The 24,414-nt window shown below is 34.3% G+C and overlaps 1 protein-coding gene and 1 pseudogene across 6 annotated transcripts in view; one reads left to right on the forward strand and one right to left on the reverse strand.

Moving 5' to 3' along the window:
* CDON (cell adhesion associated, oncogene regulated) overlaps positions 1-24,414 on the forward strand; it is a 120,352-nt gene that overhangs the window by 52,499 nt on the left and 43,439 nt on the right. For 4 of the 6 annotated variants that reach the window (XM_074216380.1, XM_074216379.1, XM_074216381.1 and 1 more), the window contains exons 2-9: positions 8,116-8,248; positions 11,615-11,887; positions 13,136-13,282; positions 14,590-14,733; positions 15,457-15,744; positions 17,402-17,671; positions 20,039-20,392; positions 23,785-24,077. In XM_074216380.1, the coding sequence (XP_074072481.1) occupies positions 8,173-8,248; positions 11,615-11,887; positions 13,136-13,282; positions 14,590-14,733; positions 15,457-15,744; positions 17,402-17,671; positions 20,039-20,392; positions 23,785-24,077 (1,845 nt within the window). In that variant the 5' untranslated portion in view covers positions 8,116-8,172. Of the gene's footprint in view, positions 1-5,505; positions 8,249-11,614; positions 11,888-13,135; positions 13,283-14,589; positions 14,734-15,456; positions 15,745-17,401; positions 17,672-20,038; positions 20,393-23,784; positions 24,078-24,414 lie in introns of those variants that run through there. The other 2 variants (XM_074216383.1, XM_074216384.1) reach the window with 2 other exon arrangements.
* LOC141510219 (protein PBDC1 pseudogene) lies at positions 13,695-14,448 on the reverse strand (annotated as a pseudogene).

The following is a 24,414-nucleotide window of genomic DNA, read 5'->3' on the forward strand; positions in this document are numbered from 1 at the left end:
TTTCACAAGGCTTAAGGAAATGCAACTTGAAATGCCTTCTCTTGCCACCTTGATTTATTTTTTTTTATAAAATCATTCCTAATCACCCAAACTAGTGGATTTGAAGGAAATTCAGTTGACCCATCCATTCAGAATTTCAGGACAAAAGTTACTTTAAAATTTTTTGAACTTTTATTCATTTGAACATTGCTTTTTCTTTTCTTCCCTTTGCCCTATTGAGGAAACTAGACAAAAGGAAAGAAAATCTTATTAGCAAATAAACATACTTAAAACAAACCTCCACATTGGTCATGCCAAAAATTGTGTCTCATTCTATATCTTGAATCTATCACCTCTCTGTCAGATGTCATCAGTCCTCTGGAATCTTGGTTGGTCATTACCTTAAATCAGAGTTCTCAAGTCTTTCAAAATTGATTGTCTTTATATGTTGTTATGATAGAATTTGTTCTGTTTCTGTTTATTTCACTTTTCATCAGTTTATGGTCTCCCTTTGTTACTCTGAAACTGTCCTTTTTATAACTTTTTAAATTAATTTTTGCAAGGCATTGGGGTTAAAGTGGCTTGCTGAATGTCATGCAGCTAGATAATTGCCAAGTGTCTGGGTCTGGATTTGAACTCACGTCCTCTTGACTCCAGGGCCAGTGCTCTATCCTTTGCAACACCTAGCTGTCCCCTTTTTATCATTTCTTTTTTTTTAAGGTTTTTTGCAGGGAATGGGGTTAAGTGGCTTGCCCAAGGCCATACAGCTAGGTAATTATTAAGTGTCTGAGGCTGGATTTGAACTCAGGTACTCCTGACTCCAGGGCCGGTACTCTATCAACTGCGCCACCTAGCCACCCCTATCATTTCTTAAAGTATAATAATATTCCATTACATCCATATACCATAATTTGTTCAGTCATTTTTCAATAAATGTTTATACTCTTTTCATTTCCAGTTCTTCCTATAACAAAAAGAATTGCTATAAATATTTTTATTTGTAAGAATCCCTTCTTTCTTGAATGTCTTTGGGATATAAGGCTAGTGATGTTATAGTTTGGGTCCAAGGAAATGCACAATTTAGTAATTTGGGAGGTATAGTTTCACATTTCTTTTCACAGTAACAGGACCATTTCATAGCTCCACCAATGGTGTTGTTTCCCTGTAGTCCCCTGGGTATGAAGTAGAACTTCTGAGTTTTAATTTGTGTTCTGTAATTATTAGTGATTTATAGAATTTTTTTTAAATATGGCTATTTATAGTTTTCATTTTATCCTTTGAAAATTGCCTGTTCATATCCTTTTGACCACTTCTTAACTGGAGAATAGTTTTTGTTCTTATAAATTTGAATCATTTCCTGTCAGTACACATTTGCTAAGCACCTACTATGTTCCAGATACTGTTAAGCAGTAGGGTTAAAAAAGAGGCAAAAGACAGCCCATTGACCTTAAGGAGCCCAAAATCTAGTTCATTTTATTTATCTTGGAAATGAGATTTTTATGAGAGGAATTTGCAATGGATTTTTTTTCTCCAGTTATACACTTCCCTTCCAATTTTAGTTGTATTGGTTTTGTTTATGCCAAATATTTTTACTTTTATATAATCAAAGTTGACCATTTTATGTTTTGCATTTATAAATTTACTTCTCAGATTTTCATTAATGCCCCTACACACACACACACACACAGAATTCCCAGGTAGTAATTCCCATCCATATTTGACTCCTGAAGCTAGGTATTTGTTATGGATTTGAGAATTCTTACTTCACCCATTCATCTACCTTTGCAGGGGCCTTCATTGGGGAGCTGAACATTCATTCAACATGCCTTTATTAAGTTCCTAAAAGCCTGAGGAGATACAATGGTAATTAAGGCATAGTTTAGCAAGGATAATGTGACATCAATCCAAATGTTAAATAACTAAAATAATTGTAATGTAGGAAAGACTATAGGTGTCCTCAAAGTCTTAATGCAGTTTTAAGCTGCTAAAACTTATTTAAAGCATCTAAAACTTAAAGCTGCACTAAGACTTTTGGATCCCTGCATGAGAGATACACAGTTTTATGAGACATCTAAGAAAATAAGGACCATTTCTGGCTTGGGAAATCAGTTCAGATTTCATGGAATACTTCTGCCTACTTAAAACTTCTCTAGAGCAAGAACCATGTATTATTCTAAACTTAATCTAGCAATACAGTTTAGGTCCCATATTAGGCAACTTAAATGTTTATTGTAGGATGAGGATAGAATATTCGTGGTTCCTAGATTTGATTCCTGGTCATCTGTGATGTTGGTTGGGTAAAAGACACTCTTTTTAGATCTTAGTTTTCCTCATCTATTAAAGGAGGGAATTGGACTTGATTAGAAAGTGTCAGGCAGCCCATAACACTTCCAATTACAGTTCAAATCAGATTAAAATGTAATTCCTAGTTGATTTTAGTGTGGTGAAGTATTGACTAAAAAAATAAATTTATAAACATGTATGGCTTTCTAAGTCAATATGTAGCCTTAAGGGCAATTTAGTGACCCCTGTTTCTATTTGATGTCACTGGCATACATGATCTCAAAAGGTTCTTTCTGGTTCTAAATCTGTGTCTTATTTTTATAACTCCCAAACTATTTTCTTTTTCTCCCCCAATTGATATTGTATTTTTCCAGTTACATGTTGTGAAAAATTTTCAGCATTCATCTACATGCATATGCATATTTTTAAGTTATATAATTTCCTTCCATTCTCCCCTTCCACCCCTGCTCCTCTCAGTGGCAAACAGTTTGGTGAATATTGTACATACATATTTGCGTTTAACATGTTCACAGATTAGTCATGTTCTGAATAGGAATCAGGATTAAGGAAAAAGATAGTTATGAAAAACATAAAAGAAATTTTTAAAAAGTTGGTGTAGTATACTCAGATTCTGCAGTTTTTTTTATTTTGTTTTTCTTCTTCTGAATGTGGATAGCATTGTCCAAATCAAGTTTCCTAGGGTTGTTCTAGTTCTCTGAACTGCTGAAAGGAGCTTCATCCATCAAGATTGATCAACTCACAATGTTGTTAATGTGTACAATGTTCTCTTGGTTCTGCTCCCTTAGCTCAGCATCAGTTCCTGTAATTCATTCTACCATAACTTTTTCAGATAGTCTTTAATTGATGGGCATCCCTTCAATTTCCAATTCTTTGCCACTTCAAAAAGAGCTACTACGAATATTTTGGAACTTGTGGGACTTTTTCCATTTTTTTGTGATTTCTTCTAGATGTAGGTCTAGTATTGATTGGTATTACTGGGTCAAAAGGTATGATGAGTCTTATTGCTCATTGGACATAGTTTCATATTGCTCTCTGGAATTGTTGGATCAGTTCACAACTCCACCATCAGCACTGTGCTAAGCCCTTCACAAATATCTCATTTTGTCCTCACAACAATCCTGTGAGGTGGGTGCTATTATTTTCCCATTTTACAGTTGAGGAAACTGAGGCAAACATAAATTATATGACTGGCCCAAGGTCAGATGGGTGGTTAATATCTGAGGCAAGATTTGAATTAGTTTTTCCTGACCTCCAGGTTTGATAGAGTGCTTGTAATTGATCAAATTAAAATATTAAATTTTATTTTTCTTTTAGACAGAAATGGTTTATGTGCTTTTAAAAATGATGTGCTGGGGGGGGTAGCTAGGTGGTGCAGTGGATAGAGCACCAGCCCTGGTGTCAGAAGGATCTGAGTTCAAATTCAGCCTCAGACACTTAATACTTAGTTATCTGTGTGACCTTAGGCAAGTTACCTAACCCCATTTGCCTTGCAGTGCCCCCCCCCCCAAATGATAGGCACAGTCTGAAATGATTTCCTTAAGTTTTGTTTGTGTGAGCAGGGCAGTTGTCTTGTACTATTGACCTTGACATAGCTTTTCTGTTTGATGGGTCATAGTAAGAGGATATAGGCATTTATAATATTACAAAGAAAAAGTCAGTAAATAAGCATTTATTTAACACTGTTTTAGGAACTGTGCTATAAATGATGTAGATACAAAGACAAATGATGGTGTTTGTCCTTCATTCTCAAGGAAGGCCATAGCATCAGGGAGGTGATGCCTTGACAATCAAGTGAATTGGATTTGAATGAGGGCATGAATTTTCTCTGGAGTCATCTGGATCCTGTGCACTGAATATAAATCAGGACACCTGGAGATGGCCATGGATGTCAGCTAGTCAATGTCAATGTCCGAGGCTGGATTCAAACTCCTGCCCTCCTGATTCCAAGGCCAATGCTCTATCCACTGCCCAACTAGTTGCCCCACAAAGAAAAAGAAAGACAATTCCTGCCTTCAAACAGTTTACATTCTAATTGAGGAATATAAAACAAAAGGGGAGCTGAAAGGGTATAAAATTGCTGAAGGAGGGACAGTGGGACTGGAAAGGTAATTGTGAGGAAGACAAGGTTTCAAAGTTCAAAGCATGAGGATTGGCTTGTCAGGGCCTTTATAGAAATGAAACTTCTGGGAAGAACTGACTAGTGGGAGAAATGACCTGCTGGGGAGTTGGTTGGAGGAGGCAGCTAGGTGGCAAAATGGATAGAACACCAACCTAGCAATCAGGAGGACCTGAGTTCAAGTTTGGCTTTAGACACTGGATATTTACTAGCTATGTGACTTTGGGCAAGTCTCAACTCCATTGTGTCACAAATTCAAAAAAAGAAAAGAAGGAAGAAAAAATAAGTACTCTGTAGATGTAGCTTGTCTATTCTTCTTATGTTTGAGGATAGCTGATTAAATGCAGCATTTTTAGTTTTATTTTATTTTTTTAGTTTTTGCAAGGCAATGGAGTTAAGTGACTTGCCCAAGGCCACACAGCTAGGTAATTATTAAGTGTCTGAGGCTGGATTTGAACTCAGGTCCTCCTGACTCCAGGGCCAGTGCTCTATCCACTTTGCCACCTAGCTGCCCTAAATGCAGCATTTTCAACCAAAGTATTACAAGAAAAATAATACTTGATAATGTTCTTTAGTCTAGGGCTATTTTTTCTCTTAAATCTGGATTATACCTGTTGGGTATATTGTAGATGGGATTCTTGTTCAGTTTTGGGTTGGTCTTAGTTTTCTTTCAATACTCAGATTCTCTGAGTCTGATTCTTATGAAATCTAAACAATTTAATACCAAGCCTCATGTCAGAAGAATGTGAGCTTCTTGAAAGCTGAACTTGGTCTCATTTTTGTCTTTATTCTCTTTTCCTCTTCTTTCCTTCCCCCTTTTCCAATGCCTAGTACAATTTCTGTCTTTGCAGGTATTTAATAAATGTTTTCTTTTGAATTGAATGTTCAAGTTGTTCCAAAAGGAAAGTGGTATTGATTTTTTAATGAGATAATATTTTGTTAGATAATATTTCCTTGTTCCCTTCCTCTTCTCTTTCCCTACATCCAAATATTAATTATTTTGTGACATATTATAAATTTGTTTTCCACATTCTCCCTATATTCTTATAGCTCCGCTAATTTTTTAATAATTATAGTGATTATATATATATATATATATATATTTATATATATATATATTTGACTACCAGAGTAATGACCTACCATGGAATGATCTATTCAGTTGTTTTTTCAGTAGTGTGGATGGATTTACCCCTGCACTGATCTAATTCACCTTGGTGAGCAGTGATAAATATTTAGGCTTAGAATCATAGATTTTAAAGGTAAAAGAGATCTTAGAGGCTATCTGGTGTAATCTCCTAATTTTATGAATGAGAAAACTGAGGCCCAGGGATATTAAGTATATTGTTTTGGATGGTTTACAAACTTCAGAGGTAAAATTTGACCCTGAGTTCTTTGACTCCAAATTCATCATGCTTTTTGATTATATTGTGCTGCTTCCCCAAGGAGTATCATCAGTGGCTGTTGAATATAACAAAGTCGATTGACTTAGGTAGCAATGACCCTGACCTTGATTTCATTGACTCTTGTCAGGCTGAACTAACCATTCATAGACAAGTGTTAGGAAGTCATCAAGTATTTAGTAAGTGCTTACTTCATATTGTCCAAAGAGTCACAAGTAGACAGAAGAATCTCAGAGTTTGAGTGAGAGAGAATGGATTGTGATCAATTATCATTGTGGGGAGTAACCACATGAACATAATCACAAATTTGAAATATTAAATTTATTATATACTGACTTTAATTTTATTTTAGTCTCCAAAATCAAAGAGGGATATCTGTATAAAGTCATCTATATAGACAAATGAAGCAGAGAACCTACAAAGAATAAATTTAAAATGAATTGTTAAAGGTATTCCTATGGGGTGTTATCTGGATTCTACTAATGACCTGGTAATAAGGGACTCTGCCTCATTTATTTTTATTTTTGAATTATAAAGATTTTATTTTGAGTTTTACAATTTTTTTCCCCTAATTTTACTTCCCTCCCCACCCCCACAGAAGGCAATTTGCCAATCTTCTCATTGTTTCCATGGTATTCACTGATCCAAATTGAATATGATGAGAGAGAAATCATATCCTTAAGGAAGAAACATAAAGTATGAGATAGCAAGATCAGACAATAAGATATATCAGGTTTTTTCCCTAAATTAAAGGCAATAGTACTTGGTCTTTGTTCAAACTCCACAGTTCTTTCCCTGGATACAGATGGTATTCTCCATTGCAGACAACCCCAAATTGTCCCTGATGGTTGCACTGATGGAACGATGCATCCTTCAAGGTTGATCATCACCTCCAAGTTGCTGTTAGGGTGTACAATATTCTGGTTCTGCTCATCTCATTCAGCATCATTTCATGTAAATCCCTCCATTGCCTCCGTTTTTAAAGGACAGCTACAATGAAACTCAGTAGTTCATACATATACTAGGGTTAAAGTTGATGCTGAATATATGTTTCACTGCTTTTTATAAATAAATAATGAACAAAGAATTGGCAAAAGGAAGACAAGGAACCCCACCCTCCAACCCTTTTAGGGAAGTATCTCCTGTTAAGTTATTTGAATGTTTACTTTGTTCTGAGTCCTTACTATTGAAGTGGCAGTATTTACCCTTGAAATGAGTGAGAATTCAAATAAACTAAAGAAATTCTTGCACAGCTGGCTCCTTCTGCCAACTGAGTGTAACCAAAAATATCCATTCTTGCTTAGTAAAAAAGGTCATTTGAAGAATTTCTAAAAAAGACTTACCAGAGACCTAATAATCCGAGCTAAATATAAGTCTGTAATTCAACTTTTCTAGCCTTATGTGGAACTTTTTAATGTAAAATGAAAATTTTGTTGAGGGTTCAAGGATCATAGGAATATTTGTGACTTCTAGAAAGTAATATTTAAGTGAATTCTTTCTTCCATCTTCTTCAAACTAATAAATTGCCCAAGTAATATCATTTGGAGATTAAGTCAAGTACAACAAAGGACCAACAATAAAGTATAAGTTATATGAAGTATATAATCTATTTTATCAAGTATAAATATTTTTATTGTATAGGACAGATATCATACCCATTTATAAATTTAGAGTAGTTCTAAAATTTCATTAAAGAAACAGTGTAATTTTACATATTCCACGGTGAACATATTCCTTTTCCAACCCAGGTAATTTGCCATACATACTGATTTCTTAATCACAAGGGAATTGAATGAGATGAGAATAGATAGATAAATTTAAGAATTCATCACTTCTGCACACACCCTTAGAAACATACCCTAGTTTAGTTTAAAACAAGAATTAAACATGGACCCCCCAAAAAGACAACATAATGTTAATTTTATTGGTCATTATTAAAAGCTTTAATTTATAACATCATTAACAAAGCTTTAACAAGATCATAATCTTGTATTTTGAATCTATTTCAAGTCCAGTTATTACCTGTGCAACTATGACTAATTTGGGAGATTATGAAAGTTAAGACCACTAATATATCAAGATAAATTATTTGGGCACAAAATATAATTTTAATGATGTGATGAGTTAGGGTAGCTTTTAAAATACTTAATTTAATCTCCATAAATTAGTTTATATTGTAGGAAAATCTACCTCATTAAGACCCCTGAAGTGATTCTGTGTAGAGTTACCAAAAAAATTAGGACTTAGATTATTACTTCTGTCTACTTATAGTAAACATAATTAGAGGTTTTTCTTTTCCTTCATTTGTTTCAGTGTCAAGAACTGTGTTTTACTCTGAAAGTCTATTCTATCATCTCCTATTCTGGCGCTATGAATCCAGATTTTGGATCATTACAGACACTGTTATATGTTCCTTTTATGATCCTGTGCTCTTCTGTAAGTTCAGGTAAGTCTGTAGGAATGGTAACAGATTTCATAGTTAAATGCTTTAACCAATTGTCTCCATTGTCAGTGTATGATCATCCTGTAGTATAATATTGTTAAACTTTTTCAAATTTGAGGACCTTCTTTTAATTTCTAAAAATTTTGAAAGTTGTCTTGTGATAGTAATAGCTATTAATAAGCATTGAAAAATAATGACAAAAAGTTACTATGAATTCATTAATGCTTTTAAGTGCAGTTTTAGAAATCACAAAGCATCTGTATATTTGAGAATTAGTAAAATATATATTATATATGACTTTAATATGCAAGATATTTGGTTTAGAGAAGTTATGTTTATACTGAATCATGCTCTGTATTTTCTTAGAATTAAAGATCAAATGACAATTCTTGTTTTATAGATAGATTCTAGGAGTCTTTAAATAGCTCTGTGAACTCCTTGAGATATGGGTTACCATGTGGGAACAGGTGTTGCTTTTCTGTACTAGATCCTTTTGTGAATATCAGGAGTTTCTTTTTTTGCTTAAACTTCTAACTTAAATTTTCTTTTACTTAACAGAAATCCATTTTCTCTCTCCATTTCCTCCCAAACACCAAATAGGAATAAAACTGAAACACTTATAACAAATCTATGTAGTCAAACCTAACAAATCCAAAAAAATATGTCTGTCTCACAGCACACTGGGGTGAATTTACTACTTTTTTTTTATCAGAAGGTAGCATGTTTCATCAGTCCTCTAGAACTCTAGTTGATCCTTGCATTGATAAAAGTTCTTAAGTCTTTCAAAATTGTTTATCTTTTACAGTATTGTTGTTGTATAAATTGTTCTCCTGGCTCTGCTCACATCAGTCTGACTCAGATTATACAAATCCTATTAGGTTTCTTTGAAACTATTTCTTTTCTCATTTCTAAATTTCTCCAGCCATATCCCAATGAATGGTTATCCCCTTAGTTTTGTGTTAGAGCTATCATAAAAAGAACTGTTATAAATACAATGTATATATGAGACCCTTTTTTTTACATCTCGTTTCAGTGTAGACCTAATAGTAGTACACAGAGTCAAAGAACCTCCACAATTTAATGATTTTTTTTAGCATAGCTGCAAATTACTTACTGGAATAATTGGATCCATTTACAGTTCCATCAAGAATACAAGTGACCAGTAGTGAGTGACTGGTCAAATAAATTCAGTTGATTTTTATTGCAGAAAGAATTCCATGTAAAAACAAGCAAACTCCATGATGAAGAAAATTTCATGTAATCTCATGGAACTTTTGTACCTCTCATACATTTATTATGTTCTATTTTGTATGATGGTTCTTTGGTTATGTCTTATCACTTCTGTTAGTGGATTCCTTTAGGGATACACTATACCCTTTATATTTATCTCTCTCTTCTCATCTAGCACAATATTTTTGCACATATTGAAGGCAATAATGAATATTTGTTGAATTTTTACATTGTATTTGTTAAATATCAAGGATCATCACAGACAGTATAAACATTTGCCCTGAGAAAACTATCTTCTGCCTTCTGGTAGTTCTTCTACTGGAAAATTAAGGACTTATTTCACTGCCTTCTCTTGGTGTGGAGAATACCCTGGGCTCTTGAGGGCTTATCTTAGCAGGAATGCAAGTTACGCAGGTTCTACCAAGCCTAAGAACTTTAAGCAAGGACTTAACACTGGTTTTGTCCATTGACTGAGAACCAGCATAGGTAAGTTTGGAGAAGAGCACCTTCAGCTAGCTGCAGCAACTAGTGGTAAATTTTTTGGTCACACAGCTGTTTGAAATTGAACCACATTAAGAAGGTGGTGGGGGTAGTGGTGGCAGTTGGGTGGTGCAGTGGATAGGGCACTGACCCTGGAGTCAGGAGGACCTGAGTTCAAATCCAGATTTAGACACATAATAACTGCCTGGCTATATGACCTTGGACAAGTCACTTAACCCCATTGCCTTAAATTAAAAAAAAGAAAGGGGTGCTCATTCTCTTGATGAATCATGGATCCCTTAATGTATTCACTAAATCACAATTACAGACTCAGGTCACTGCCAGTATCTTCATTTTTAAAATTATAGTTTGAAAAAATTTTAAGCTGGGAAAGAAATTTTATAAATCATCTAGTCTTCTACACAAGTAAATTCAATAGTTCAGTGTTATCTTTTCTTGTAAAAATTTTGTCTTTTTCAGCTTTGCAAAAAGATTTGTTTTCTCCTTATTCCTAACCCTTCTTTGTCAGCTTTGCCACATTAGCAAGCAAATTTCTTTCTCCTGTGTTTCTGAAGGAACATATTTAGTGAATTAAATTTTTTGGGGAGACAGAAAAGTAATTCCTCCATTTTAAAAAGCATTTCATTAAATATTAACTTAGTTCATTTTAAAAAATTTTCTTAATTGAAAGTTTCAGTTTTAAAAACTAAAAGTTAAATTACTTGGGGCTTCATAACTTTTTTCTCTCATAAGATCAAATTCTATTAGTAAAAAGTGGAGTAAATTGTTTTTATGAAAGTAATTTCCATACTTTTCAAACAAAAAAACTTGTATTCTTATGAACTACTAAGTCATAGCTATATGCAGGGGTTAATGTTTCTCTGAATGTTTCTCTGAAAATCAACTTGAGAGGGGGGTTTCAAATCATAAATCGAATTGAGTCTGTTACGTGTTTTTCTTGAATCTCTCAATTAGGCCAATATTAACTCTCAAACTGATACTCTATTTTTCTTTGCTTCTAAAAATGGGTTATGAGGATGTTGATATCAAAGAGCAGTCACACAAAAGATTCTGCCTATTCATGTGAAGGAAATAAAGAATAAGCTCCCTGAGGGTAGTATTTTTCTTTATATAGGCAAATCACTTTTCTGCTTAAATTTTCTTCTCCATAAAAGGCAGATAATAATAGTACCTGCCTCACAATGTTGCTGTGAGAAGGAAATGAGATATTGTTAGTAAAGAAAGCACTTTGTAAACCTTAAAGTGATACATAGAGGATAGATTTTTAGATAATACTAATATCTAACAGAACCTCTTGCAGAGTAGACACTAAATAAATGTTTGAAATGTTTAGTGAATGCAGACTGAAGTAATTTTTTTTCTCTATTCTTGAGGTTTCTCATCTTCTGGGGGGGTCTATATTTATCTTATGTTTACTCTTATAATATATTCAATTTGCATTAATGTATAGCATGGAAACAGTGTAAAGACTAGGACAGATTTCTGTGGGGGGCATTGTAAAATTCAAAATCTTTCAAAGAATGATAGGTAGATACTACTATTATATGTAATTGGAAAAAAAATAAAATGTTTTAAAAAAATGAAATGTTTAGTGAATGGCCTCAGAGTGTAATGGCCATAAATGCCTTTTCCTTATAGACTTGGTACCTCGTTTTATTTCTGAGCCGCACTCTATTGTCCAGAAACTTGGAGAACCTGTCAGACTACAGTGTTCTGCTCAACCTGTGACAGTGCACATATCATGGCTGCTTAATGGAAAAAAATTCAACAGAAATGTGGAGCAAATTGAGGTTCAGCAGGGGACTTTAAGGATCCTTTCTCTCAGTCCTTCTCTTTCTGGTCAGTACCAGTGCATTGCTAACAACAGCATTGGTGCAATTGTGAGTAAGCCTGCAACAGTGTCCATTGGAGGTAAGTTTGATATTTTAACTTTTAACGTATAGTATATTTCCATAATGATGAGAAACTTATTAAATTGGTGCCACCCATCATAATTTGAAATAATGGTTAAACATTAGGCAGAGCACAGTAATCTGGGTTTTTTAATTTTTTTTTTTTTTGGAAAGTCATTTGAATATGAGAAAATTTCCTGTGTGAATTTCTGGAATTAATATTTTAAAACTGAATTCCTTTATTTCATAATACTCATTATCTTTTTTAAATAGCTGATTGCTTTGCCACGTAGACCTCCTATAATTTGGTTCAATAATAAAAAAAAATAAAACCAGAAACAAGAAAAGGGAATTGAATTGTCCGTGAGGAAAGGAATACTGACTATGGAGTCATGGTGGTAAAAAATCTGAAGCAAGTAGTTTTCTTAATTTTAACTATCTGCCTTTCAAACAGTGATGGATGTTCCAGTAAACACACAGAGTGTTGAATACCTTAGACTAGTGGTGTCAAACCACTAATAAACTTTATGTTGGACTACATATTAACATAGTTATATAATGTTTCTTATATTTTATTGTATTTTTATTTATTTTGTTAAATGTTTCCCTGTTACATTTTAACTTAGTTCCCATCTTAGAGTAGCTTCAAGTTGCTGGAAGCTTTTAGATTAAGAGAAGATGACACCTTCCTCATTGGTGGGGGGACAAGGTTCAGCCATTTTAAGATTTGCTTTTTTAAGGTTGCTGAGCTGCATTGCAACTTAAAACTCTGATATTCAAATAATTCAAGCAATGCACTAAGAATTAGTCCTACCCCTGATATTGTAGTGAAAAAATGTTGTGAATTGGATAAAGACATACAGGATGAGTGAGTTTTAGTTAAAGATTGTTACTGAAGGGGTAGAGGAGTTGGAGACTATTCCAGGAATAAAGGATAGCAAGTTCAAAGGCACTGAGTCAGGAGATGGAATGTTGTGTTAAGGAACAGCAGTATTTTACTACTTGATCATAGAGTATGTGAAAGGGACTCAAGTGTAAGAAGTCTCGAGGTCATAAATGATCAGGCTGTAAAGTACTTTAAATACTATATAGAGGAGCAAGGAGGCAACCATTTGTTATTTCATATTTGCCTCTCTCCCTAATTTTTGCCCCTAAGTTTTAGGGAAGAAAATCTTACCACTCTCTAGATGTAATTTTAGTGTTTAATTTTCCAGAAAAATAGAAGCAAAATGTTATTTACCTTTCTAAATTGGTTTTTACTTTCAAGGTCTTAGTGATTTTGGTGCATCAATAAAGCATGTTGTTATAGCAGAAGAACAAAGTGCTGGATTCATTGGCTGCAAGATACCAGAAAGTAATCCATCAGCACAGGTGCGCTATAAGGTCCGAGGGAAATGGCTGGAAAGTTCCACAGGTAAGATCTACTTTAGGGAGTCAGTGAATAGAACTGAACATATCCATGATGTCTATGTGGCGGAACAGGGTTTTTGGTTAATGCATAATGGTTCAATATGCGTCCATTGTTACTTGTTTTCTTTGATCATTATTGCTGTATTTGAAGGCATTTTTTTTGTCTTTGTATTTGTGCCTCTTTAATTAAAGTATGCCTATTATATCCATACCAGTCATAAGACTACATTTCTTAAATAGTTTGATCACGCCTTGAACAGTTCTGAACACCTGAGAAAAGTTTGGGTGACACGTCCAATGGTCCAATCAGGAAATTGCAGAGTAGATGCCAAATGGTGATGTCTCTTTAGTCCACAAAGGTCTCTGCAGGTTCTCTGGAATATTTAGATTCAGTGCTCTGAAAGACTGGGAGCTCCTGCAGTCTTTACCTGCTATCTTTCTCTGCTGCTCTGTTCTGCTGAGCACTGTTGTAAACAACTTTGTTAAAACCTTCCTGGTTACGAGCTATTTCGATAGCAAAAAATTGTATCCTGGTAGCAAAGATAGTGTTCTCTTCACTATATCCCTGAGCACAGTCCAGTCACAGCAGCGTACCATAATTGAAATCTTCAACAATACCATTGAACTTCATGCAAAATGTTCTCCACTTCTCTTTAGCTGGTTCTGATTTGAGCTCTTCTAGGTCCAACACATCTATCTTGAGCTTTCCAAAATTCTCCCGGAACTCAGAATAGATCTGGTCATCCACTTTAGTGAGTCTTAGGAATAGGGGATCAACTGAAGAAATCAAATTGTAATAAACCTCAGCATGCTGCATAGCCTTCATAGCCCAAACCATCTCAATGTTAGGCTGAGTGAAGAGATCAGGTTGGGAGGATGCTTTGGAAAAAAGAAAACTTGGGGTGTGGCCCTGGAGAGGAGGGGCAAGCTGGGGTCAGGGTGACGGCCACGCGGTCCAGCTCCAGTGACCGTGTACGGGGTACGGCAGCCTGGAGGCTGAAGTCTGGGGAGGCCGGAGGAGGCTTCTGCGGACGCGGGGCCGGGGCTACGTTGTTGGGGCCCTCATGCAGCCTCGTGTACTCACGTTGTTGCCGAGGCCTCGGCCGGCAGGGACATCGCACGGGCGCCGCAACTTGCACCGCTCCCCGCTTGCATGGTCTCCCTGCTCATGAAGGCATTTTCTTAATTTTTGTTCACTGGTTATATGCTGCCATCTTTATCTAACCTATAATAATTGTCCAGTTGGTTTGTGATTATGTTGTGGACAAAAATTAAAAAAACTCTAATCATATTCCTTTTTCGTCTTTCCAGATAACTATTTAATCCTTCCATCAGGAAATCTTCAGATTTTGAATGTGTCATCAGAGGACAAAGGCTCATATAAATGTGCAGCTTATAATCCTATCACACATGAATTAAAAATTGAACCCTCAGGCCACAAGCTCATTGTGAGCCGTAAGTATTTGGTTATCCTTGGTGGTACTTAGGGGAAAAATCCTTTAGTAAACATTCTCACAAAAAGTTGGTAAATGAGTATTAATGTGGATGCATGGATAGTGTACTTTGCTACATAAAAGTAAAATTTTGTTCTGTTTATATAACATGAAGCAAGTCCTTAAAAATAAATGTCAGGTACTTGAAAGATAAGCATCTTTTTCCCCAAAAAATTTATATTGGCATAACCAACATGTGGTATTTAGAGAGAGTGACATCCATTCTTCCTCATAAAGCACAATATATAATGGTAAAAAGGGAAATGTGGTGGAAATTCATGATTTTTGTATATCTTTATCCTCCAGTTTATAAATTCATTAATATCATGGATCCCACATCTTAATTGACCTTAACTAGAAAGTCTGACTACTAATCTATAACTTGATAGAGGACTAAAACATTGTAAGTAGATTGAGGAAAAAATAATATCCAAATTAAAAATTGAGTGTTTCATCTGGACTTCCTGAAAATTCTATAACTCTGTCTGGCAGGAGTAGCCATGATAATTACAGAAACACTTCATTTAAGTCATCTTATTTCATATAGGTATTAGTTACAACAAAGTCTTGTAGACAGGAAAGTAAAAGAGAATAAATGAGATGTTGGGAATGCTTAAAACTTTGCTAAGGATGTCAAAGAGGAAAATAGATCAGATTATTTTTTCATTTTGCTTACTTCTTCTAGGTCCTTCATCAAAATATGTTCGAATAATTCACCCCACCTTTTCCCAGTCATTGGCAGCTGTTTCTCACAATCCTGTCACTCTGGAATGTGTGGTGAGTGGGGTGCCTTCTTCTCAAGTGAAGTGGCTAAAGGATGGCCATGGTTCTCTACTGGGAGGTAACTGGAGACAGTTGTATTCCCACCTTGTCACAGATAGCATAGATCCAACTGATGCTGGAAATTATTCCTGTGTAGTGGGAAACAAGTCTGAAGATCTCACACGGGTGACCTACACAGTTAATGTGCTTGGTAAGATATTATGTTTTTTTTTTCAGTCACATTTAAATTAGATTATTTTTCTGATTTTGCTCTTGTCCAACACTAGTTTCTGTAGATATGAGGTTAACCTGTTTATTGAAAGAAACAGCAGTAACATGCATAAACTATTTCTTGCCTTCTTATTGGGGGTTGGGGGGGAGGCAGGGAGAGAATTTAGAATTCAAAAATTCTAAAAAATGAATGTTCAAAATTGTTTTTACATATAATTGGGGAAAATATTAAATACAAAATATATAAAGTATATTTTATATAAATTATTATTATATTTATGTATAATATATTTATATATATATATACATATATATATAAAATATTAAATAAAAAACCCAAAACTATGTTAGGAGAATGTAAGAAGAGTTAACCCAAGAATAATCGAGGTATGACAGACAGATAGGATGGAGGAATGGGAAGAGGGCAAGATTTAGAGTTGGGGTCCTTGGCTTACATCACAATTCTATAAGACCATGGTCAAGTCAGTTCATCAGCTGTAAAATAAGGGAATTGAATTCTCAGTGTGTCAGACTCAAATGGAAAGGGGTACAATGAGCTGGTATTGACTTAGAAAACCATAAATTAACATTATCTGTGTTTTATTGTATTTTCATATATTTTACTAAATATTGACCAATTATATTTTAATCTGGTTTGAGTATCCTCAGGAGTTTTATGAACTACTTGCATTTTCCTTACTCTAAATTATATGATCTTATGAATTTAGTGGTAGAAATGAAGGCAAAAGGCTATCAAAAAAATGGAAAATTGTGAAAATATCACCTCTTTCTACACTACCTAATGCATTTGTTTGTATCTCTAATTTATGCAGTAGCCTTGATCCTAGTCACCTTTTAATACTCCTTTCTTCCTGGTCATTCTGAGTTTTTGTCATTAAGGTCACTGATAAAATGGCTATTTAAAGAAAATTATTTTTCTTCCACTTGTACTTCTTTGAAAACTCAGAAAAAATGAAATTGAGTCAAAATAAACTCAATTTTTTAGTTTCTCTGTATTTTTGATTAGGACATGTCTTGTAGAACAGCATTACATTGTCTATATCAGTAAGAAATCATTTATAATAGCTTTACAATAAGTGGGATTGATTTTTTTTCTTAGTATCCCATTAATAATGATGAAATAAAGATATAGTTATTTTTTTAGGCAACAAGGCTCAAAAAAAATTACTTCTGAGACCCTAAAAGAAAAAAAAATCAACTTTTTTTTGAACACATATATTTCTTTTGGAAGTCCTTGTTTAGTGTTGAAACTACTATTCCAGTGGGAGAATGAGAGAGTGAGCCAACAGGCTGAAACATAAATGCTTACAGGAATACAGGGTTGGAAGCTATTTTTATGTTTTTTTTTTATGGTTTGGAAGATCTGTTAAAAGAAGACTATAGCTTATTAGTAGCATATGACTTTGACCTCAATTTAATGAAGGGCTCCGTTAGAGACAAGTTATAATGCATTGAAAATTTTTTTGATGGCCACAGCAAATGAGAAAATGTGAATAAACAATACAACATGGTCTTAGCAAGTTAGTGGTATATAGAACATTGCATATGACTCATATGTGATAATTTAAAAAGTGCATTTTGAGGACTGGTATCTAATTTGTGTATGTTATTTTCAGAAAAAGCTTCAATTTCCAAAGGATTGCGAGACCAGACAGTCTCCTTGGGTGCCACAGTACTTTTTACATGTACTATTCATGGGAACCCAACTCCCAGTCTGACCTGGTTTCATAATGCAGAACCTATACACCCTTCCTTGCGGCACCTGATAGTGGAAAACACATTACGAATCAATGGTGTTGCTGTGGAAGACTCGGGGTTATACCAATGTATGGTGGATAATGGGATTGGATTTATGCAATCTACTGGGAGACTTGAAATTGAAACAGGTAGGCTCCCAAGTTCTGCCATGATTAAGAAGTTTTTGCTTTGTAGGTTGATTGTGTTATGAGAAAAGCAACTTTATCCAAGCAAACCTGATTTCTTATAGGTTATTTTGTTATACTAAACAGTGCAGATTTTTTTGGGGGGAGAACTAGGCTACTATGCTGGCTTTTGTGACCACAAACTTGAATGTCTTCTCTATACCTCAAATTATATGTCTTCATTTATTCATGGTAGTATTCAGAGAGCCAGTTTCACTTTATAAATATGTTACAGATTTTGCAGAACTCAATTTAGTATTGGACTTAATGCTTTTCTTAGATTGTGTTAAAATTATCTCAGTTAAGTTTTTGATAACCTCTCTCCTTTTTTTACAGAGTAGGGAGAGGAAGTGTATGAGTTTGGAACATTCCATATCTTGTTGGGTTGTTGATTTGTTGATTAGCTGTATTGAACTGCCCCCCCCCCTTTAAAGAAAAATCTTTGTTGTAAGAGATGGCTTTGCTAGGTAGGAGAGGAAAGAAGAATTCAGTAGAAGCAAATGTTATCTATAAAAATTTTAAATGTTCTTAATAAATAGCTCATAGGATTGTTGCAAGATACCATTATCTAAAAATCAGATGAAAAAAATCTTTTTTTTTTGCTTTCAAGCTATCATACATAGTGACACTCCCTCTGCTTATGCAGAGAACACTCAAATTCTGCTTGTTCATTAAATCTCAATCTGTTTTTATCAGTTTATATTCCCTTTGTCCTTTCAATAGTGAGCTTATCTTTCTTAATGTATCAAGAAATGAGTCTGAAAACATTTCACTTCATCTCTGACTATCCACTTTTAAAAAAAGTCCTTTGACTTTTACAAAATACCAGCCTTTTTTTGTGAGTAGATGATTGATTCTTTTTATAATTTGTAGAGAGATAGTCTTCTGCTTGATGGAACTTGGAATATAGGTTAAAGCAGAGAATGATAAAATTTTAATAAGAAGATTTTCCCTTCTAGCCACAAATATTAATCTTTTACATTCCTCAAATTATATATTGCCATTTATTCATGGCAGTTTTCAGTTAGACAGTCTCTCTTTGTAAATATATTACATATTTGCAGAACTCAGCTTAGCTAGTAACTGAGTGCCTCAAAGAATTAGCTTTTTTTATTACCTCCTTTCCTTAAAAAAGTCCTAAATACGAGGCTTATCTACTTAGTAGGATAAACAATTGGAATATATAGCAAATATATCAAACTCATTGCAAAACTTCTTTTCTATCTCTTTATTAAAAGAAGTTAAGAAAAACAACAGGAGATGATCCTTCCTTTTCTACTTCAGACATAATTTATGATCAAGCTATGAGATTAAGAACAATGTGCTTTACTTAATGAAAACCCATTGGAGACCCTTATTCTTCAGGAAGTTGTGATTCTTTTCTATTTTATGATAAAAAACATTCTACGTATTTCAGATACATAGCTGAAATCATAGATTAATTGTGCAGATTATTCTGAGGGGGGCTATAGAAAAATAGAGAAAAAAAGACAGGAAACACTTAGAGCATTGGATTGAGAACAGAGTTTGAATTTTTTTTCTTTTGGTTTTTGCAAGGTAATGTAGTTAAGTAATTTGCCCAAGCCTACTCAGCTAGATAATTAATTATTCAATGTCTGAGGCCACCACCTAGCTGCCCCCAGTTTAAATTTTTTTGAAAGGGACAAAGCACAAGGAGAAAGAACAATGTTAATCAGTGTTCCATTGTGGGTTCACTTTGAAAAAGTCCTCAAAAAAAGAAAAAATGTCTTCAGTTTCTATTCAGAAGTGGAGATAGAATGGAGATAAGTAACAAAAGAGAAATGCCTTAAAAGAATTTAGGAGGCAAAATTACTTTGGAATTAAGTTAAAGAGCATCTTCATATGTTTCATAGATTTTCATTCCTGTGAAATACAAAATGGTTACTTTTTTGTCATAATACATTTTATTTTGACCAGTTCATCTCTATCTGTGATTTGATTGATGAATTTTAGATTTAAAATGTGATGATTCACCTGAGGGAATAGCATTTGATTCTACATTCTCACAGAATATCACATTTTATGTGGGAGATTTTGATGTCAGAGGGACATATTCTCATATTCTATTTTTGCAGTAATCTAAGGTGTCTAGTATGCCTGCCTGTTGGAAAGCTATCAGCATATTTCTTTATCCATATTTCATTCTTTCTGAAAGACAAGAAATCTGCATAGGAAATGTCTAAGAGCTTAACTATAAAAAAGATTATCTTTATTGGACATGTTACTTGTATAGGAGATATAACTATTACCATTACTTTTCTGAATTTTGATAGTATTCTTAAATTCTGTATGTGGATTGCATTTTAATAGGTAGTGGATTCAAACCAATTATAGTAATGCCACCAACAAGCACAAAGGTGATAGGTGGTGACTTTGTCACTTTATCCTGCAATGCCACTGGGCTGCCAGTTCCTGTTATTCGTTGGTACGACAGCCATGGTTTGATAACCAGCCATCCATCACAAGTACTTCGCTCTAAGTCACGAAAATCACACCTGGCAAAACCCAGAGCTTTCACGTTAGAGCCTGTTTACTTCATCATGTCTCGAGCTGGATCAAGCTCCCTATATATTCAGGCTGTCTCTCTGGCACATGCTGGGAAATATACCTGTGAAGCCACAAATGAACATGGTTCTACATTGTCAGAGGCATTCCTTACAGTTGGTGAGTTGCCGTGATAGTTGTTTTTTATTTAATGCCTTTTTTTGAAAGGAGAAGGATGTTACGAGATAATATTCTTTAAATAGTCAAGCAATCTTTAAATTACAATATACATGAATGTTTTGTGGCATCAAGATGCCATCTTTTCAGGCTAAGGTGCTATCTAGATTGGTGTTGCTTAGTCCTTGGATCAATAGGAAATGGTTTGGCTTTAGTCTTTATTTTTGAAATATAAGCATCCGGAAATTCTTACTAGAATTTATTGCTTTAGATTTCTAAGAAAAATTGAATGGGGGAACTTTTATCATAGATATTTTTATAGTATACTCCTTATAGCCTTTTGAACCTTTATGTATTATATAAATATATGTTATATGTTAATAATTAGGTTATTATAATAAATTATATATTTAAATGGTAAATAATATGTTTTATTAAACTTAAAGGGCAATTACAGTAAATGGAAAGGAATATAAATCAATCTTAGGAATATACTTTTAACCAGTCAATGCTTGACCAGATGTTTAAGTCTAGAGGTTTTTCCTACAGGTTATTTCCTTAAGTACCATTGAACTGGGGTCTAGTCAGACAATGCCTATGTAGGTGTTCTTCTACCTGGCGCAAAGGAGGACTTACTAAATACTTGTTAATTTTACAAAATTATTTCATCAAGGAGTTATTATCCCTCTTTTCTTTATCATCCTTTAGTATGAGTTATTTCTGTTATCATTGAAGTATTGGTAAATAGATAAATAGAAAATGAAAGGAGTTAATTCAAATTGAAAGTTACTCAATTGAAGTTTTGAACACTGGTGTCTAATACCTAGATTTCATCACCATATTTGTCAGATTGCATTGATGACACACAGTTTGGCACAAGACCATAAGTAATTCCTAATTCTTGGCTGAAGTGTTGACCAGGAGCAGCACAGGTGCTTTGAATCTCTTGGAAGTTCTGTCAAATGAGAACCACAGAGCTGGGGCTACTTCTTAGGGGAAATAGCAGGAGTAGTAACTTAGTTTCTTTTCTACTTTGAAATCAAGTTTATTGTAAGACTACAGGATTTTAGTAGATAATCTTGGGAAAAAAGGATAAAATCAACTGGGTTTTTTTTTTTAGGTTTTTGGAAGGCAAACGGGGTTAAGTGGCTTGCCCAAGGCCACACAGCTAGGTAATTATTAAGTGTCTGAGACCGGATTTGAACCCAGGTACTCCTGACTCCAAGGCCTGTGCTTTATCCACTATGTCACCTAGCCGCCCCTCAACTTTTTTGAGATAGAAAAAAATCCCTAAGATTTCTCCACTAAAGAAGATGAGCAATTAATTTTTTAAAAAAGTGAGTTAGGAAGCTATTTAAGTTCAAGTACACAAGTTAAGAATATTGTTTTTGGAACAACTGTGTTTATGTAGTGAGTCAGAAGGTAGAATAGTGGTTATGAGTGTGAGTTAGTGTAGGAAACTAGACTTTAGCCAGTAGAGATAATTAGTTGTGGCTTAGGGTGGTGAGGAAGGAGAGAACCTTTTACTGTTACTATTTTCAGTGATCCTTTGGGTAGTTTACCACTGGGAAGTGGTTTTCAGTATAAAACACCACATCTCAGTGGCATGGGAAAATTTTGAATGTTATGGTACTCAACTTCTTGAGTGTTAAATTCAATTTCTATTTACTATAAATTAATCTTTGTTTTTCAAGACTAAGACTTTCTTCTAAACCTCATTAGAAGTCAGTTCAATTTAATTTTTCATCTTTTACTATAAACTGAGTACCCACAACACAATAGGTGCTATATACATGATCACCTTCCATCTAAATCTTTTATGGTACTTTTTAAAAAGTGTTTGTACACATGTTCTCATTTCATCTTTTTTAAGTTTTTTTTGTTTTGGGTTTTTTTTATTTTATCTTAAAAATAATTCTCAAGTGGGTCAGACAGGCATTCACTTTGTACAGAGATGGAAATCAGGCCAAGTGATTATAGCATGAATATTAATCTATTTAGGGAAATAGCAGCATGAAGTAGTAATAGTTGGAGAATAAATAAAATTTAATAGTGTCAGGGATAATGATCCAAGTTATATTTTTGCTATATGCTCCAATTTTTTTTTTTATTATAAAAGAACACAGGTGCTATTACCCTGTATCTTTCTTATGATGGATTCATGAGTTTACACAATTCTATAAAGCACTGGGGTGTCTAAAAAGGAAGGTGTTTTGGTTTGGTTTGGTTTTTTTTGCAAGGCAGTAGGGTTAAGTGGCTTGCCCAAGGCCACACAGCTAGGTGATTAAGTGTCTTTGAACTCAGGTACTTCTGACTCCAGGGCTGGTGCTCTATCCACTGCATCAGCTAGCTGCCCCCCCCCCCCCAGATACTTTTTTCTAATGAAGTTTGAAAGAGTTGCAATAGTTGGAAAAGAATATAAATTGATTTTTACCGTTAACTGACTTAAAATACAAGATAAATACTCTGTTGATTTCTTGAAAGGAAGTCCTCCTCTAGCTTTCTTTCTAAACCTTAATAAGTAGTTCTGTTTGAGAGAAGTAACCAAAAATTTAAAACTGAAAGGCCCATGAAGTAAACTCAGTACAGGAAGAAGCAAAAGGACTTTGGAAAGTACTACCAGAAGTGATTTAAGAAGGGAAGAATCAAGAAAACATGAAAGATGATTGATACTAACAGTGCTGTTTTCAAAGACAAAGAATTTTTAAAGGTCACTTGAGAAAGCAATCTTTAAAGTTGTGACTTGTTTCTTATGTGAAACTAGTACAATTTAGCAGGCTAATCACATAGCTTCTTTTGTTTATGTACCCATGTAAATTCAGGAAAATTCAAAGTACTTTTCGCTTTTCCTATTCATTTCACAATATTTTTGCTGCTGTATTTGTTTTTTAGATTTCTTTCCAGATTATTCCCTAGAAAAGAAGGAGCATAAAAACCTCAAATTTTAAGCTAAAGAAATGCTCATTCATCATTCTTTAGAAGTAACATGTTCAGGGTATTTTTCTCATTTGTTTGTTTTAATAAATAGAATGAGAAAAAAGAATCTCGAATGTCATCAAATATAACATATTCACAAACCTGTGACCAGAGAAAAGCCTCCAGGAAAAAAAAACTGGTCTCATCTTCTATGCCTATATTTTCTTCTGTTCTTCCTAGGCCTTCCTTGCTCTCTGAAGAAATTCAGAAACCAGATAAGCAAATTCCCAAATTTTTGAAGATTATTTAGAATTCAAATGTTGCCTGTATTAATGCTTTCCTCTCAGACTGCAGTAATATTTGTAGAGTAGCCAATAAAAATGCATTTCTAATTGGGTAGCACAATTTGAAGTTATAAATTTTGATTAAAATCTTTCTTACCATGGCTTCATTTCTTGCTTTCTGTAATTTTTCTGCAGTTCCTTTTGAAACAAGCACCAAAGTTGAAACAGTTACACCTATTGATGCCACACAGAGTGATGGACATAAAAAGGATGATTCTGCAGCACCTTTGAGCACTTTTCCAATGAAGTTACAGTCCAACACAACAGAGGCAACAATAGAAAGAAATACTAGTAGTTTTTCTGCTCCTGATGCCCCCATCATACTGAGCCCCCCACAAACCCACAAACCAGATGCTTACAACCTGATCTGGAGATCAGGAAAAGATGGTGGACTACCCATCAATGCCTACTTTGTGAAATATCGAAAGGTAATGGTGTTTGTCATCTCTCAAATGTTTATGTCTTTATCTTATCACCTTTCAAAATAATTGATAGATTCTCCTTTGCAGTAATTTAAGAAAATTTAAGAAGCAAGAACTAGGTTGGGAACATCCCTAAACGAAGAGATGGTAGGAATATTGAAGGCAAAGGAGTGCCAATTAATATTAGAACTGAAACTTAATTTTTAGAAGTCATTAGTCAACAGGTGTTCATTAAGTACCCACTCTGTCCAGGTGCAGTGCTTAAGACTGGAATGAACTGTACCCTCAAGGAACTTTCATGATAAATAATACCCTGGACAGAAGTCTAGTATATATGGAATAT

Source organism: Macrotis lagotis, chromosome 1 (assembly GCF_037893015.1).
Source record: "Macrotis lagotis isolate mMagLag1 chromosome 1, bilby.v1.9.chrom.fasta, whole genome shotgun sequence".
Classification (NCBI taxonomy): domain Eukaryota; kingdom Metazoa; phylum Chordata; class Mammalia; order Peramelemorphia; family Peramelidae; genus Macrotis; species Macrotis lagotis.